A 19,923-nucleotide genomic window follows, 5' to 3' on the forward strand; every position below is an offset into this window, starting at 1 on the left:
GGTCTCGTCAGCTCTGCGACACCCAGTGGAAAAATATTCAGATCTGCCAGAATGCCGCTATTCGAACTGTGGCGGGCTGTCTGCTCAGTTCTAACGTGATCACGAAAATCAGTGTGTAGCAACGAAGCAGCCCACATTTGACAATGGTGAGTACGAATAGTTTCATATATCTTTACTGGAGTACTTAATACGGTCTCCTGGCTATCCTATAGAACCCTTGCATGTCCTTACTGGAATCTTAACATATTCTTACTGGAGTACCTATCACGTCCTCCTGGCTATTCTGTACAATCCTAGCATATCCTTACTGGAGTACTCATCACGGTCTCCTGGCTTTCCTGTAGAATCCTAACGCATCCTTACTGGATTACTTATACCGGTCTCCTGGCTATCCTGTAGAATCGTAGCATATTCTTACTGGAGTACTTACCCCGGTCTCCTGGCTTTCCTGTGGAATCCTAGCATATCCTTACTGGAGTATTTACACCTGTCTCCTGGCTATCCTGTAGAATCGCAGCATATCCTTACTGGCGTACTTACCACGGTCTCCTGGCTATCCTGTAGAATGCTAGCATGTCCTTACCGGAGTACTTACCCCGGTCTCCTGGCTATCCTGTAGAATCCTAGCATATCCTGACTGGAGTACTTACCCCGGTCTCCTGGCTATCCTGTAGAATCGTAGCATATCCTTACTGGAGTATTTAATCCGGTCTCCTGGCTATCCTGTAGAATGCTAGCATGTCCTTACCGGAGTACTTGCCCTGGTCCCCTGGCTATCATGTAGAATCCTAGCATATCCTTACTGGAGTACTTACCCCGGTCTTCTGGCTATCCTGTAGAATCCTAGCATTGTCTTACTGGAGAACTGGCCAAAGTTTCTTGCCGTAGACTTTCTTCTCATCCTTGCTTTAGTTTACTAAGGACTCTTACCGTAGAGTTCCTTCTCGTCCTTGCTTGAGTACTTGAGTCTCCCGCCGTAGAATTCCTCCTCTCCCTTGCTTGAATACTTACCAAGGTCTCTAGCCGTAGTGTTTCTCCTTGTCCTTGCTTTAGTACTTACTAAGGTCACTTGCCAAAGAATTCTTCCTCGCCCTTGCTTGAGAACTTACTAAGGCCTTTTGCCGTAAAATTCCTCCTACCCCTTGCCAGAGTACTTACCAAGTTCTCTTGCCGTAAATTTTCTCCCCGTCCTTGCTTGAGTACTTACTAAGGACTCTTGCCGTAGATTTACTGCCAGTCCTCGTGTGAGTACCTATTAAGGTCTAGCGTTATAACATCCAACCACAATCTTAACAAATCGACTACCCGTCCCCATCTTAGTTTCCGCTCCTTAAGTTGTCAATCGGTTAGCCCTGGAACCCCACTCTCTATCCGAGTCCTTACATAGAAGACTCCGACGCCGAACAGAGTACTTATCAAGATCTCTATCCCCGACATTCCCGAGAAGACCACTGTGAACCCACCAGGAGAGGACCACCGCAGGTTACACTACTTTCCAAGGTCTCTATCACCAATTCCTAGAAAGCCCACCCACCCACTTGTCTACGCAGCCTGAACCAAAGCGTAACGGATTTGTGCTATTATTTTCTAGACTAAGAAACCTTAAATCATCTCAGACAAGTTAAGTTAAAACCAACGCTCTCTCTGCCTTAATATCAATACTGCAGCGCAAGGGGAAATCTGTCATTACACCATATCGAAATATGGTCCCATTTGGACCTAACTCGGTACGGGCAAAGAGGCACCTTTTATGGGTCGAAGATCTTGAATAGGGAGATCGGTCCACATGGCGGCTATATCCAAACATAGATCGATAGGGGTCATATTGAACATGGATGTCGAAGAGCATAAAACAGCTCACTCAACATCCTTCTTCAATTTGGCCCCGATCGGTCCAGATTTGGATATACCTGCATATAGACCGATCCGCCGATTAAAGGTTTTGGGCCCATAAAGGAGCATTTATTGTCCGATTTTGCCAAAATTTGAGACAGTGAGTTGTGTTGGGCCCCTCGATATCCTTCTTCAATTTGGCCTAGATAGGTTCCGATTTGGATATAGCTGCCATATAGACCGATCCTCCGATGTAGGGTCTTACGCCCATAAAAGCCACATTTATTATCCGATTTTGCTGAAATTTGGGATAGTGAGTTGTGTTGGGCCCATCGTCATCCTTCGTCAATTTGGCCCGGATCGGTCCAGATTTGGATATAGCTGCCATATAGACCTATCCCTCAATTTAAGGTCTTGGGCCCATAAAAGGCGCATTTATTGTCCGATGTCGCCGAAATTGGGGGCAGTGAGTTTTGTAATACCCTTCAACATTCGTCTTCAATTTGGTATAGATCGGTCCAGATTTGGATATTGCTGCCATAGAGATCGATCTCTCGATTTAAGGATTTAATATGGTTTAAATCGGTCCATAACCTGATGTAGATGCCATATAAACCGATCTTGGGTCTTGACTTCTTGAGCTTCTAGAGGGCAAAATTCTTATCCGATTTGAATGAATTGACTTCTTGAGCCTCTAGCGTGCGCAATTCTTATCCGATCAGAATGAAATTTTGCACGACGTGTTTTGTTTTGATATCCAACAACTGTGCCAAGTATGGTTTACATCGGTCCATAACCTGATATAGCTGCCATATAAACCGATCTTGGGTCTTGACTTCTTGAGTCTTTAGAGTGCGCAATTCTTATCCGATTGAAATGAAATTTTGCACGACGTGTTTTGTTGTGATATCCAACAACTGTGTCAAGTATGGTTCAAATCGGCCTATAACCTGATATAGCTGCCATATAAACCGATCTTGGGTCTTGACTTATTGAGCCTCTAGAGGGCGCAATTCTTATCCGAATGGAATGAAATTTTGCACGACGTGTTTTGTTATGATACCCAACAACTGTGCCAAATATGGTTTAAATCGGTCCATAACCTGATGTAGCTGCCATATAAACCGATCTTGGGTCTTGACTTCTTGAGCTTCTAGAGGGCAAAATTCTTATCCGATTTGAATGAATTTTTGCACGAAGTATTTCGTTATGATATCCAACAACTGTGCCAAATATGGTTGAAATCGGTCCATAACCTGATATAGCTGTCATATAAACAGATCTGGGGATTTGACTTCTTGAGCTTTTAGAGGGCGCAATTCCTATTCGATTTGGCTGAAATTTTGCATGACGTATTTTGTTTTTACTTTCAACAACTGTGTCAAATAAGGTTCAAGTCGGTTTATAACCTGATATAGCTGCCATATAAACCGATCTGGGATCTTGACTTCTTGACCCCTAGAGGTTGCAATTATTATCCGATATGCCTGAAATTTTGTACGACGGATCCTCTCATGGCCATCAACAAACGTGTTTATTATGGTCTGAATCGGTCTATAGCCCGATACAGATCCCATATAAATTGTTCTCTCTATTTTACTTCGTGAGCCCCAATGGGCGCAATTCTGAAATTTTACACAGGTCTCCAACATATAATTTAATTGTGGTCCGAACCGGACCATATCTTGATATCGTTTTAATAGCAGAGCAACTCTTTTCTTATATCCTTTTTTGCCTTAGAAGAGATGCCGGGAAAAGAACTCGACAAATGCGATGCATGGTGGAGGGTATATAAGATTCGGCCCGGCCGAACTTAGCACGCTTTTACTTGTTTTATTATTATGTTGTGTTATTTAACTTAATTTTATTTCAATTTATTTTATATTTTTGTATTTGTACTTTATTAAGTTCATTCTTAATCCATAATAAATTTTTGTAAGATTTTCAAAAGTCCATGTGGCAACTCTAAGCCGCACTCGCAGTGAGTAAATATAACTACAACCCAACCAGCATCATTATTAACATCCTCCCAATCCATATACTCATCCTCATGGAATAAGAGGGATTTGTTGTATGCTCTTCATCCAACAAATATCACAGCACAACACAGCAATAGTGGTAGTTGTAGTAGTTGTTGGGCCTCCGCTCACTGTGAAGACTCAGTGTGCAAAAATGAGTGCTGGCTGACTAGCTAGGTCCCCTCACTCACCAGTCAGTTGTCTGTAGTTGTGCAGTTTGTAAAATAATGGCAATGTGCATGCAACAACAGCAACGGCGTTGGCGGCGTCGGTCGGCTCACAACACAATACAACACAACTACACAACACAAAACAGTATACAACCCAAACCTCTAAATATGCAGTGCAATGCACCCTTGACTCACACCCGCCCAGCTAACAAAACCTACCAAAAAGTTTGCTTAACTCTCTTTGTCAGTGTGGAAAGAGAAAACAGCCAACAAAATACAGGCAAGCAAGCGAGCGCTAGAGTGAGTATAAGTTTTATTTACCAAAACATTAAATTGATAAATGCTCGTAGCGAGGGTGTGTGGGGATAACAGAGTTGGCTTGCAGCAACACTACACAACACAATATCCTCACACAACAAAAATTCTCTCAGATGTTATGCTAAAAAGAAGGAGTGTGAGGAGCTAGGCTAAAGCAGAATTCCCAAAAAAGCTAAAGAAGATGAATGCTCTATTTCTTACAGTGCGCATTGTTAAGAGGAAGCAAGTTAAGTCACAACAAGCATTGATAAACAGAAAAAGAAAAGTTTTTGTAATAATTAAAATAAAAATTGACTGTTACAATTCTTTAAATACTAGGTCTTTTAAATATCTTTAAAAATAACCATTTACCAAAATCCTTAGAATTTCATATCTTAACCTTTAAACTACCAGAGAGCTGTATCTCTCAGTTTTTAACTCTCCCGAATTATACTCAATGCATTTTTACATGCGCCCCATTTCAAGTTAGCTGTCACAAACATAAGCTCTCTGTTTTGATTTATTGTTTTGATTGTTTTTTTTTGTTTTTCTTCTATAAGTTGTGCTGGCTAAGAAAACAAAACACAATAAAAATAAAAACAAACAGCTCACACACACATTCTCGTTCTTTCGATTCGTTCTTTCTCTCAGAGAATGTTTACAAAGGAGAAGATGATGAGAGAACTTAACATTAACAATTTTGTTGGGTTTATTCAAAGCTTAGAATGACTGTTAAAAGATTTTTAAGGAACAAGAACAAAAAAATTATATAAAATAAAATTTTTTTAAAAAATAAATAAAAATTTTAAACGCAAAAAATATTAAAAAAAATCACAAATAAAAATGCTTTAGGTTAAAGAATAAAATTTGAAGGTAAAGCTGGTCTATATCCAAATGTACGTTGGTTACCTGTGACAAAGTTACTGCTCCCAGAAGCATTTCCTGAAACTGACCTTCTTCGAGATCGGAGAAAGTTTACTAAGGTCTTCTATGTAATCTGGCTTGGAAACGATAATGCATAAAAAATCATTTGAGGTCTTTATTCGAAACATTTGCTAATTCAGAGGATCTTCATAGGGCTGGTGAAGAACTGGTAAGGTCACTTTTGTGTTTTGAAGATAAGGTAAGGTCACTTTATGTTTTGGGTGCGATGGACCCTCAGACAAGGATACAGGAAGTTTCAAGCAAGCTGGTACCGATATCAATTCACGATACGATCTTCAAGATACAATAGATCCCAACGGAAAGGATAGGCGTTCGGGTGTTGTATTTGTGGAGGATAAGCCCTCAATCTGCACAAATGTCTTTAAGATATGTCGAGAACGAAATTAGGAGTCTACTCCCGTGCATGCGATTTCAATTTATCTTTGAAACCGTTAAACAATTGAATGCTCTGTCGGGTAAAGTTTTGTGCCAAAAAGAAACTGGTGATATAAATCCCATAAAGAAAACTTTCAGCGACTTTTGACTTCGAAAACCTTAATGGAACATTTTTAATTTCGGAATATACACCTATAGAGGGAAAATATTGCTGACCATTTTCCAATAAAATGCGAAATATTGGCAAGTTGACTTGGGACCTAGCCTCCTTGACGTAGGCTCTTTGTTGAACTTTGGAACTTCATAGACGAAACAACTAGTGTTGAAACGACATCGACTGCTCTGCAACTTCATCATATCAAAGGGGAATAGCACAGCTGTGTCATCTGATTCGTAAATATAGAAATATAGTCCTTCCAAAAATGGACCATCCCCCTTATCCTCATTTTAAAAAACACCAGATTTCGGACATGGGTGCACTGATTTTAGATTTAAGGTACCACAAAAACAAGAAATTGATATGAATTTTTTGGGCATAAATAATCTGGGGGGACGTCCCATCCCAAAACCCACCGGGACGGACATGTTTAGATATTGGGGCAATATGGGTGTCAAATGAAATGTATTTAAGAGTAGAGTACGAATTTGGCAAAAAAATGTCACATTAAGGTTCGGGGGGTTCCCCACCCCCAAAAACACCACTCAACATGACACTTTCACCGTTTTGGCCTATATGGGTATCAAATGAAAGGTATTTTAAAGTAAAGTGGTGCCTGAGGGGCTTCCCTAACCCCCAAAACCTCTCAACAGGATATATTTACAGATTGGGACAGTATGGGACTCAAATGAAAGGTATTTGAGAGTTAAATAAGAGTAAATGCCAATTTTGCCCACAACATTCCACTAAGGAACAGAGGCAAACTTCTCACATATCAAAGAGTGCACTCCAATTCAAGTTTAAGCTCAAAGTTAAGGGTCCCCCTTTTTATAGCCGAGTCCGAACGTAGTGCCGCAGTGCGACATCTCTTTGGAGGGAAGTTTTACACGGCATAGTACCTCACATATGTTGCCAGCATTAGGAGGGGAAAACCAGATGGACTCGCCTGGATTCGAACCCAGGCGTTCACCGTCATAGGCGCACAAGTTAACGTCTGTATGTCAAAAAGCATGATATAAGTCACTGTGTCAAATTTCAGTGAAATCGGATAATGGGGCTATATCCAATTATGAACCGATTTGGGCCAATTTAAAAATGGCCATCGAAGTGCATAACACAGTTCATGGTCCTAAATTTCGGCGAAAGCGGACATTAAATGCGACTTTTATGGGTCCAAAACCTTAAATCGAGAGATCGGTCTATATGACAGCTATATCCAAATCTAGATCGATCTGAGGCAAATTGAAGAAGGATATTGAAGGGCTTAACTCAACTCACTGACCCAAATTTCTGCGAAATCGGATAATAAATGTGGTTTTTATGGGCCCAAGACCTTAAATATGGCAGCTATATCCAAATCTGGAACGATCTCGGCCAAATTGAAGAAGGATTTTGAAGGGCCTAACACAACTCTCTTTCCAAAATTTCAGCAAAATCGGATAATAAATGTGTTTTTTATGGGGCGATATGGCAGCAATATCCAAATGTGGAGCGATCTTGGCCAAATTGAAGAAGGATATCGAGTGGCCAAACACAACTCACTGCCCCAAATTTCCGCAAAATAGAAATATAAACATGGCTTTTATGGGCCCAAGATCCTAAATCGGCGTATCAATATCTCAATTTGTAAAGTCTGTTGCGTGATTTCCACAGACAGACGGTCAGACGGACGGACATGGCTAGATTGTCTTAGATTTTTACGACAGTCACCCATCCTTCGGTGGTGGGTTTAAAAATTTAGTGAAGGGCATAATTTTATTCTACATACCAAACTTCTGTCAAACCAGCAAAAATTAAGGCTTCTAGGAACCGAACAACCATGATCGAGAGACCGGTTGTACGGTCCAAATCAGTCTATCAGATTATAGACTGATTTGGAACGTATTCGGCACAGTTATTGGTCATAGCAGTCGGTGTTTTGACTTCTTATCCCCAAATTTCACAAATAACTGGCGAGCACACATATAGTTCGCTGCTCAGCTTTTCAGGCCTGGCTGGAGGGACGTGTTGGCGATGTCTTCAAATAGTTTGGCATGGCTGAGATATCATCCCGCCTTGGGGAACTCCCTGTTTCACTCTACGGTGTTTTGACTTCTTATCCCCAAATTTCACAAATGATTGGCGACCACATACATAATTCGCGATCCAACGTTTCAGGCCTGGCTGGAGGGATGTGTTGGCGATGTCCTCTCATGGTCTATGTCATGGTCTGGGCTGATTGAAGTCACGGCAAATGTGTGCGGTGTGTGCGCAAAAATGTGTGCGGTGTGTGCGCAAAACCTCGTTGGAAATTCTCCAACGAGGCTCGGAAGGAATAGTCCCTCATACGTCCTGGCTACTGGCTAGAGAAGGGTCATCGGTTTATACGACTCCCCCTTATACGGATCCTTTCTAGGCTTAAGTGGCGAGTCTGGAATATGGGTAGAATATTCCAGACATCGGGTACTATAAAAGTGCTCAAAGACAGGCTGAGGACAGTTGTAAATTACGCGTAAATCCAGATTCTTCACCATCAGTGCAGAGACTGCGTCGGGCTCAACACCTTGGATGATTTAGCGCCACAGATGACATTCGAACCCTCGTCCACTGTAAATTGTGTGATGGCTGTCCATCAGCTCGGAGACCATGTATATGACGAATGGCTCTCCTCCTAGCCCTGTCACTCTTGGGATGCACAATAAATTGAAGGTTGAACAACTTGGCGCATCTTTTCGGGTCAGCCACTTTTGGCGAGGAGGTATTAGCATCACTTCCACCGGGGTTCGGGAGTGACTTAACGGAGGGCCACAGCATGCCAAAACCGGTACCTAGATTTTAATGTTCCAGGAGTTCCAGCCAAAAATTTCGCTTATATTCGTTGACTACTCTTTTCGTTTCAAGATTCTGCTCGCTGTTTCTGGGGTTAGAGGGATCCGCGCAAAAAGTCCCATCACACTCTTCTGCAAGTGACACATTAAGCAAGCGTCAATTGCTTTAATCGGAATTTCTCGGAATTTCTTCTCGGGGGGTGTAAGTTCACCGAAGCGGCGATTGGCGTACTCTCTAAAGCGTACCCAATCGGCCCTCTTCCGATTGATAAACGTCCGCCGCTCAGAGGTTATGAAGTCGGATGGTCGGTCAATGGCGAGGATTATGGGAAGGTTGTCTGTTCCCAAGGAAATGACGGTTTGCTAAAACACGTTACTCAGGGGATGCAATGGAAATGTCTGCTGGATCTCCTAGTATTCCTTGTGGGGGCATCCTTATTCACCGTTCAAAACGTGGAGCCTTCAATCAGCTCTGCTAAAGCTATGCCCCGCTGGTCTTTACCTAGAAGAGAATGCCATGCTTTGTGATGCGCATTAAAGTCTCCTCGATCCAGGTTATTGACGTAGGTCATTGGGGATAGCAATTGGATCATATCGGTTCAAATGTCGATATAGTCCTCATATCAACCGATCCATCGGTATGATACTTTAACCCTTAGAGGGCCCAATTCTCATCCGATTAGGCTGAAGTTTTGCGCAATGATTTCTTCTATGACCTTTAAAATTCGTGCTAAGTATGGTCTAAAACGGTCCATATTCTGAATGTATTTATTGGGCCTTAGAATATCCAATTCTTAGCTGAAATTTTGCACAATGACTAATGTTGACAATGCTAAGTATAGTGTGCAAAGGTCCATTACCTGAAATGGCTCCTATATGAAACTATCTCCGAATGTACTTCCTGACCTCTAGAATGCGCAATTCTTACCCGATTTGTTTAACATTTTGGCTCCCACGTAATCTTTGGTTCCCACCTATTTTTATACGTCTGTCCGTCCGTCTGTCCTTCCGTCCGTCCGTCTGTCCGTCCGTCCGTCTGTCCGTCTGTCCGTCTGTCCGTCCGTCTGTCCGTCCGTCCGTCTGTCCGTCCGTCTGTCCGTCCGTCTGTCCGTCCGTCTGTCCGTCCGTCTGTCCGTCCGTCTGTCCGTCCGTCTGTCCGTCCGTCTGTCCGTCCGTCTGTCCGTCCGTCTGTCCGTCCGTCTGTCCGCCCGTCTGTCCGTCCGTCTGTCCGTCCGTCTGTCCGTCCGTCTGTCCGTCCGTCTGTCCGTCCGTCTGTCCGTCCATTTGTCCGTCCGTCCGTCTGTCCATCCATCTGTCCGTCCGTCTGTTGAAATCACGCTACAGTCATTAAAAATAAGGCTATTGTGCTTAGACTTTGCAGAGATTCTTTTGTTTGTCCATAACCAGGTTAAGTTCGAAGATGGGCTAAATCGGACTATATCTTGATATAGCCCCCATATAGACCGATCCGCCGATTTAGGGTTTAAGGCCCATAAAAGCCACATTTATAATTCCATTTCGCTGAAATTTGGGGCAGTGAGTTGTGTTAGGCCCTTCGACATCCTTCGTCAATTTGGCCTAGATCGGTCCATATTTGGATATAGCTGCCATATAGACCGATCCTTCGATTTAGGGTCTAAGGCCCATAAAAGCCACATTTATTGTCCAATTTTGCCGAAATTTGGGACAGTGAGTTGTGTTAGGCTCTTCAATGTCGTTCGTCAATGTGGCTCAGATCGGTCCAGATTTGGATATAGCTGCCATATAGACCGATCCTCCGATTTAGGGTTTTAGGCCCATAAAAGCCACATTTATTATCCGATTTCGCTAAAATTTGGGACAGTGAGTTGTATTAGGCCCTTCAACATCCTTCGTCAATTTTGCCCAGATCGGTCCAGATTTAGATATAGCTGCCATATAGACCGATCCTCCGATTTAGGGTCTTAGGCCCATAAAAGCCACATTTATTGTCCAATTTTGCCGAAATTTGGGACAGTGAGTTATGTTAGGCCTTTCAATGTCGTTCGTCAATTTTGTCTCAGATCGGTCCAGATTTGGATATAGCTTTGGATATAGACCGATCCTCCGATTTAGGGTTTAAGGCCCATAAAAGCCACATTTATTATCCGATTTCGCTAAAATTTGGGACAGTGAGTTATGTTGGGCCCTTCGACTTCCTTCGTCAATTTGGCTCAGATCGATTCAGATTTGAATATATCGGCCATATAGACCGATCCTCCGATTTAGGGTCTTAGGCCCATAAAAGCCACATTTATTATCTGATTTTGCCGAAATTTGGGACAGTGAGTTATGTTAAGCCTCTCGACATCCTTATTCAATTTAGCCCAGATCGGTTTAGATTTGGATATAGCTGCCATATAGACCGATCTCTCGATTTAAGGTTTTGGGTCCATAAAAGGAGCATTTATAGTCCGATATCGCTGAAATTTGGGACTGTGAGTTGTTTTAAGCCCCTCGACGTACTTCTGGCATAGATTGGTCCAAATTTGGATATAGGTTGTGGGTATCAAAAGTTCGGCCCGGCCGAACTTAACGCCTTTTTCCTTGTTTTTATACCCTCCACCATAGGATCGGGGGTATACAAATTTCGTCATTCTGTTTGTAACTACTCGAAATATTCGTCTGAGACTCCATAAAGTACATATATTCTTGATCCTCGTGACATTTTATGTCGATCTAGCCATGTTCGTCCGTCTGTCCATCTGTCTGTCCGTCAGTCTGTCTGTCGAAAGCACGCTAACTTTCGAAGGTGTAGAGCTAGCCGTTTGAAATTTTGCACAAATATTTCTTATTAGTGTAGGTCGGTTGGGATTGCAAATGGGCCATATCGGTCCATATTTTGATATAGCTGCCATATAAACCGATCTTGGGTCTTGATTTTTGGGTCTCTAGAGGGCGCAATTCTAGTCCGATTGGAATGAAATTTTGCACGACGTGTTTTGTTATGATATCCAACAACTGCGCTTAGTATTTTTTATTTCGGTCCATGTTTTGAAATAGCTGCCATATAAACCGATCTTGGGTCTTGACTTCTTGGGCCTCTAGAGTGCGCAATTCTTATCCGAATGGAATGAAATTTTGCACGACGTGTTTTATTATGATATCCAATAACTGTACTATGTATGGTTCAAATCGGTCCATAACCTGATATAGCTGTCATATAAACCTATCTGGGGTCTTGACTTCTAGAGCCTCTAGAGGGCGCAATTCTTATCCGATTTGAATGAATTTTTGCACGAAGTATTTTGTTATGATATCCAATAACTGTGTCAAGTATGGTTCAAATCGGTCCATAACCTGATATAGCTGTCATATAAACCGATCTGGGGTCTTGACTTCTTGAGCCACTAGAGGGCGCAATTATTATCCGATTTAGCTGAAATTTTGCATGAGGTCTTTTGTTATAACTTTCAACAACTGTGCTACGAATAGTTCAAATCGGTTCATAACCTGATATAGCTGCCATATAAACCGATCTGGGATCTTGACTCCTTGAGCCTCTAGAGGTCGCAATTATTATCCGATTTGCCTGAAATTTTGTACAACGGCTTCTCTCATGACCTTCAACATACGTGTTTATTATGGTCTGAATCGGTCCATAGCCTGGTATAGCTCCCATATAAATCGATCTCTCTATTTTACTTCTTGAGCCCCCAACGGCCGCAATTCTTATTCGAATTGGCTGACATTTTACACAGGTCTCCAACATATAATTTAATTGTGGTCCAAACCGAACCATATCTTGATATCGCTCTAACAGCAGAGCAAATCTTTTCTTGTATCCTTTTTTGCCTAAGAAGAGATGCCGGGAAAAGACAAATGTGATCCATGGTGCAGGGTTTATAAGATTCGGCCCGGCCGAACTTAGCACGCTTTTACTTGTTATACCCTCCACCATAAGATGGGGGGTATACTAATTTCGTCATTCTGTTTGTAACTACTCGAAATATTCGTCTGAGACCCCATAAAGTATATATATTCTTGATCGTCGTGAAATTTTATGTCGATCTAGCCATGTCCGTCCGTCTGTCCGTCCGTCCGTCCGTCCGTCCGTCCGTCCGTCCGTCCGTCCGTCCGTCCGTCCGTCCGTCCGTCCGTCCGTCCGTCCGTCCGTCCGTCCGTCCGTCCGTCCGTCCGTCCGTCCGTCCGTCCGTCCGTCCGTCCGTCTGTCTGTCGAAAGCACGCTAACTTCCGAAGGAGTAAAGCTAGCCACTTGAAATTTTGCACAAATACTTCTTATTAGTGTAGGTCGGTTGGTATTGTAAATGGGCCATATCGGTCCATGTCTTGATATAGCTGCCATATAAACGGATCTTGGGTCTTGACTTCTTGAGCCTGTAGAGTGCGCAATTCTTATCCGATTGGAATGAAATTTTGCATGACGTGTTTTGTTGTGATATCCAACAACTGTGCCAAGTATGGTTTAAATCGGTCCATAACCTGATATAGCTGCCATATAAACCGATCTTGGGTCTTGACTTCTTGAGCCTCTAGAGTGCGCAATTCTTATCCGATTGAAATGAAATTTTGCACGACGTGTTTTCTTATTATATCCAACAACAGTGTCAAGTATGGTTCAAATCGGTCCATAACCTGATATAGCTACCATATAAACCGATCTTGGGTCTTGACTTCTTGACCCTCTAGAGGGCGCAATTCTTATCCGATTGAAATGAAATTTTGCACGACGTGTTTTCTTATTATATCCAACAACAGTGCCAAGTATGGTGCAAATCGGTCTATAACCTGATATAGCTACCATATAAACCGATCTTGGGTCTTGACTTCTTGACCCTCTAGAGGGCGCAATTCTTATCCGATTGGAATGGAATTTCGCACGACGTGTTTTGTTATGATACCCAACAACTGTGCCAAGTATGGTTCAAATCGGTTCATAACCTGATATAGCTACCATATAAACCGATCTTGGGTTTTGACTTCTTGACCCTCTAGAGGGCACAATTCTTATCCGATTTGAATGAATTTTTGCACGAAGTATTTCGTTACGATATCCAACAGCTGTGCCAAGTATGGTTCAAATCGGTCCATAACCTGATATAGCTGTCATATAAACAGATCTGGGGATTTGATTTCTTGAGCTTCTGGAGGGCGCAATTCCTATCCGATTTGGCTGAAATTTTGCATGACTTATTTTATTTTTACATTCAACAACTGTGTCAAATAAGGTTCAAATCGGTTCATAACCTGATATAGCTGCCATATAAACCGATCTGGGACTTCTTGACCCCTAGAGGTCGCAATTATTATCCGATATGCCTGAAATTTTGTACGATGGATCCTCTCATGACCATCAACAAACGTTGTTTATTATGGTCTGAATCGGTCTATAGCCCGATACAGATCCCATATAAATCGTTCTCTCTTTTTTACTTCGTGAGCCCCAATAGGCGCAATTCTTATACGAATTGGCTGAAATTTTACACAGGTCTCCAACATATAATTTAATTGTGGTCCGAACCGGACCATATCTTGATATCGTTTTAATAGCAGAGCAACTCTTTTCTTATATCTTTTTTTGCCTAAGAAGAGATACCGGAAAAAGAACTCGACAAATGTGATCCATGGTGCAGGGTTTATAAGATTCGGCTTGGCCGAACTTAGCACGCTTTTACTTGTTTTTAATTTATTTTTAGAAAACTTACGTTTGCTCTTCCCTTTGTCTTGCTTGGTCTTCCTTGAACAAATGACAATTATGCAAAAATAAACAATAATATACTGTTTACATGTTAACCCCTACCTACGCTACGAAAGAGTTGTTGTAACACTCTTTAATAGAACTGCATAGGCTAAGCCTTCTCTCCCTCTCTATTACTCTCTCAAATATCCACCTACATTAACAAAATAAAAACAATAAAACTGTACATTTAGACAGGTGTCTCTAGAGTAGAAAAACCTTAACATCCCCCCCCGCCACAAAATATAAACAAAAGTCTGCCAAATAATGGCATGTAGAACACTGCTCTCAGTTGGCGCTCTGTGAGCTTATGTAGCTCTCCCTGCACTTTTGCCACGACTTATTTGTTTTGTTTTTGTTTGTGCAACCTAAATAAGAGCTCTGGTTCTGTTAATAAGCATACAATAAAGTAATTGCATGCTAAAAGTTTACACTAAAATGTTAAAGCCTTGTTAAAGACTCGAATACAATGAACACACAGCCACACCACGTAACACATTGGCATGCGGAGAAATCCTTAAAGACTGACATTAAAGCCATGTTAAAGTTCTGCAGTTAATGTTACTGTGTCTTGCATGGTTTTTTTGGTTATGTTTTTGGGGTTTTTCCTCATATCCTCTTCCCCTTCGAAGTTGAAAATGGCTCTTTAAAGACAAATGGTGTGATGCTTTAAATCAAGCCTATTTAGTGTTTTATTTTTAAGAAATTTAAGAGGTAGGTAGTTTTTTATGAACTAAAATTGGGTAATTTCGAATGGATACGACAGCATGCCAACTACCGTACTTTAATTAATCTTTAAGAGTTACATTACAAAACGTTAAGCAATAAATCCGCTTTTAAACCTTTACGGCCTTGTTCGCAAAACTTAATTTAGATTTGAAATAGGGTTATTTGACAGAAATCCTTTAAGTTTTGTGAATAAGGCTGTTAATCTTTAAATAGACCAAAATGTTTTCTTTACCACAATTACTAAAAATATTTTAGTAAGTGAACAGGCCATCCTGAAGGATCTAAAGGCCATCATAGTAAGGGATCTACAGGTCATCATAGGAGACAAGACCTTTGGTCAGCCAAGGATACCTGCAAGTTGTCAAAGTAGACCTTTAGGTCACTATAGGGGGATAAGAAATCTTCAGGTCATTGTTCTAGGAGATCATCCGATCATCCTAAGAGACAAACAGGTCAACCTAGGAATTGTACTGGTCATCTTAGAAGATCCAGACGTCATCGTAGGAGGCCTAGACGTCATTTTAGGAAACTTACAGGTCATTTAAGGAGACCTATTGGTTATCCTAAAAGACCAATCGGGCATCCTTAAAGATCTTTCGGTCATCAATGGATAGCTACAGGTCATTCAAGTCCTAGAGTTTTTTTATAAGACACCTATAGCATATCATGGGAAGCCTGCAGGTCATCTATGGACAGCTGTAGATCATCCAATGAATGATCCTAGGTGTTCTACGGAATATACTAAAATACCTCAATTCCAACTAAAGAGCCCGACAGCTTATCATGGGAGTCCTACAGGTCATCATAAGAGACCTATAGATCATGCTGAAAGGTACAGGTCCTCAATGAAAAGCTAAATGTCATCCAAAGGTAGGCCACCGTAGCGCAGAGGTTAGAATGTTCGCCTATGACGCTAAACGCCTGGGTTCGAATGCTGGCGAGATCATCAGAAAACATTTTCAGCGGTGGTTTTCCCCTCCTAATGTTGGCAACATTTGTGAGGTACTATGCCATGTAAAACTTCCCTCCAAAGAGGTGTTGCACTGCGGCACGCCGTTCGGACTCGGCTATGAAAAGGAGGCCCCTTATCATTAAGCTTAAACTTGAATCGGACTGCACTCATTGATATGTGAGAATTTTGCCCCTATTTCTTAGTGGAATGTTCATGGGCTAAATTTGCATTTGCATCCAAAGGTAGCAACAAGTCATCATAGGTTATCCTAAACAACCTTCAAGTCATGTTAAGAGACCTACAGGTTATCATGGGAGACCTACAGGTTATCATGGGCGACATACAGCCAATGATAGGAAACCTAAAGGTCTTCTTAGAAGACCTATCGATCATTATAGGAGTCCTACAGGCCATATTAGGGGATACAAATATCGTCGAAGGAGTTTAAGAAGTCAACCTTAGAGACCTTTAGGTAATCCTAGCAAATCTAAAAGTCATCCTAGGAAACCAACAGGTTTTCACACGAGACCTTTAGTTCGTCCTAGTAGACCTACAACTCAATTTAGGAGGAATTCAGGTCATAAGACCGTAATTTCAGGTAAGAGACCTACAGGTCAACCTTGGAAACCTTCAGGGTGAACTACGAGAACTTTTGGTCGGTGCAGGAGATGGAGAGGCTTAGCAGACCTTCAGGTCATCGTAAGCGACCTAAATACCAACCTAAGAGACCTTCAAGTTATCCAAGGGGACCTATAGGTCACATAAAAAGAGCTATAGGCCATACAAGGTGTACTACAGGTTCTCCTAGAAGACCTAGGGGTCATCCTACAAGATCAACAGTTTATCCAAGGAGACCATAGTGTATTCTTGGAGACCTGCAGATAATAGATACTAGGAAAGCTACAGGTAAACTTAGAAGACATTCAGACCATGCTAGGTGAACTACAAGTTCTCCTAGAAGACCTTCAAGTCCCATAGGTCATCTTAGAAGACCTACAGTTCTTCCAAGGTGACATTCATTTTATCTTAGGAGACCTGCAGGTCAACTAAGGAGATCTCCAGTTATCATGGGAGACCTACAGGTCATCATAAGAGATATATAGGTCATCCAGAAAGGTACAGGTCATCAATGGATGGCTAAATGTCATCCAAAGGTACAAACAGGTCATGATGGGTTATCATAAAAAACCTTCAAGTCATCTTAAGAGACCAATAGGTTATCATGGGCGACATACAGGTAATGACAGGTGACCTAAAGGTCTTATTCATCATTTTAGGAGTCCTACAGGCAATATTAGGACATTCAAATGTTATCGAAGGAGTCTTAGAAATCAACTCAAGACACCTTCATGCCATTCTAGCAGATCTAAAAGTCATCCTAGGAAACCAACAGGTTTTCACACGAGACCTTCAGTTCGTTATATGAGACATACAACTCAATTTTAGAGAAATTCAGGTCATAAGACCATAATTTCAGGTAAGAGACCTGCAAGTCAACCTTGGAGACCTTCAGAGTGAACCGCGAAAACTTTTAGTCACTGCAGGAGATGTAGATGCTTAGCAGACCTTCAGGTCATCGTCGGCGACCTAAATCCCAACCTTCAAGCTATCCAAGGGGACCTATAGGTCACCTAGGAAGAGCTACAGGCCATACTAGGTGAACTACAGTTTCTCCTAGATGACCTAGAGGTCATCCAACGAGACCAATAGTTCACCCAAAGAGACCTTCAGTGTATCCTAGGAAACCTACAGGTAATAGATAATGGGAAACCTACAGGCAAACTTAGATGACCTTCAGGCCATGCCAGTTGAACAACAAGTTCACCGAGAAGACCTTCAAATCAGGTTAGGAGACCTACAGGTTATCTTAAACAACATACGTGGAGACCTACAGTCCTTCCTTTATCTTAGGAGACCTTCATTTTATCTTAGGAGACATACAGGTCATACAAGGAGACCTGCAGGTCAACTAAGGTGATCTCCAGTTCTTACAAGGAGACCTACATGTCATCCTTGCAGTTCTTACAGTCGTACTGCGAGAACTTTAAGTCATTGTAAGAGACCTTCAGATTATTCTATGAGTACTTTTGGCTATCGTATATAGAGGACAACCTAAGAGATCTTCAGGTTATTCCAGGAGATCTACAGGTCAACTTAGAAATCTATCAGGCCATACTAGGTGAACAATAGTTTCTGCTGGAAGATTTTCAAGTCATGTAAAATATCTTTAGTTAATCCTAGGAGACCTACAGATTATTCTAGGTGACATACTATTTATCAAAGGCAACCTACAGGTCATTCTTAGAGACATAGGGGTCATCCAAGAAGACCTACAGGTCATTTTAGTAGAGCTAGAGGTCACTCTAGCAGACCAAATGGTCACTCAAGGAGACCTACAGATCAACCTTGGAGACCCAAAGAACATCCAATGAGGCCAAAAGGTCATCCATATTAACCTTGGAGACCTACAGGACACCTTAGAAGAAATTCTGGCCATACCAACAGTTCGTCCTACGAGACCAACAGTTCATCCTGGTAGACCTTAAGTTTATCCTAGGAGATCTAAAGGTCATCGAAGAAGACCTAAGGGTCATCGAAGTAGATCTAAAAGTCATCGAAGAAGACCTAAAGGTCATCGAAGAAGACCTAAAGGTCATCGAAGAAGACCTAAAGGCCATCGAAGAAGGCCTAAAGGTCATCGAAGAAGACATAAAGGTCATCGAAGAGACCTAAAGGTCATCGAAGAAGACCTATAGGTCATCAAAGAAGACCTAAAGGTCATCGGAGAAGACCTAAAGGTCATCGGAGAAGACCTAAAGGTCATCGAAGAAGACCTAAGGGTCATCGAAGTAGGCCTAAAGGTCATCGAAGAAGACCTAAAGGTCATCGAAGAAGACCTAAAGGTCATCGAAGAAGATCTAAAGGTCATCGAAGAAGACCTAAAGGTCATCGAAGAAGACCTAAATGTCATCGAAGAAGACCTAAAGGTCATCGAAGAAGACCTAAAGGTCATCGAAGAAGACCTAAAGGTCATCGAAGAAGACCTAAGGTCATCGAAGAAGACCTAAAGGTCATCGAAGAAGACCTAAAGGTCATCGAAGAAGACCTAAAGGTCATCGAAGAAGACCTAAAGGTCATCGAAGAAGACCTAAAGGTCATCGAAGAAGACCTAAAGGTCATCGAAGAAGACCTAAAGGTCATCGAAGAAGATCTAAAGGTCATCGAAGAAGACCTAAAGGTCATCGAAGAAGACCTAAAGGTCATCGAAGAAGACCTAAAGGTCATCGAAGAAGACCTAAAGGTCATCGAAGAAGACCTAAAGGTCATCGAAGAAGACCTAAAGGTCATCGAAGAAGACCTAAAGGTCATCGAAGAAGACCTAAAGGTCATCGAAGAAGACCTAAAGGTCATCGAAGAAGACCTAAAGGTCATCGAAGAAGACCTAAAGGTCATCGAAGAAGACCTAAAGGTCATTGAAGAAGACCTAAAGGTCATTGAAGAAGACCTAAAGGTCATCGAAGAAGAACTAAAGGTCATCGAAGAAGATCTAAAGGTCATCGAAGAAGACCTAAAAGTCATCGAAGAAGACCTATAGGTTATCGAAGGGGACCTAGAGTTTATCCAAGGCGACTTGCAGGTCATCAAAGGATATCTTCATTTCATCCTGAAGACCAATGGGCCATAGTCCGAGACGTATAGGTCTCCCTAGCAGACTTACAGGGTAAACTAGGAGAACTTCAGTTCCACCTAGGAGAAATAAAGATAAACTTAGGAGAATTCAGGTCATCGTTGGATATCAATGTCATCCAAAGAGATCTACAGGTCATCCTAGGAGACCCACACGTCATCCTTCAGGTCAAACTACAAGGAATTTTTGTCATCGTTGGAGACATAGAGGCATAACAGACCTTCAGGTCATCGTAA

The 19,923-nt window shown here is 41.9% G+C and overlaps 1 protein-coding gene across 1 annotated transcript; it reads left to right on the forward strand.

Moving 5' to 3' along the window:
- The first annotated feature begins 4,078 nt into the window (after positions 1-4,078).
- On the forward strand, positions 4,079-19,594 carry LOC131996205 (tropomyosin alpha-1 chain-like). Its single transcript, XM_059365671.1, has 4 exons — positions 4,079-4,321; positions 18,505-18,714; positions 18,756-19,028; positions 19,070-19,594. The coding sequence occupies exons 1-4, from the start codon at positions 4,079-4,081 to the stop codon at positions 19,592-19,594; spliced, it is 1,251 nt and encodes a 416-aa protein (XP_059221654.1).
- Positions 19,595-19,923: the final 329 nt, after the last annotated feature.

Source organism: Stomoxys calcitrans, chromosome 3 (genome assembly GCF_963082655.1).
Source record: "Stomoxys calcitrans chromosome 3, idStoCalc2.1, whole genome shotgun sequence".
In the NCBI taxonomy this organism is placed as follows: domain Eukaryota; kingdom Metazoa; phylum Arthropoda; class Insecta; order Diptera; family Muscidae; genus Stomoxys; species Stomoxys calcitrans.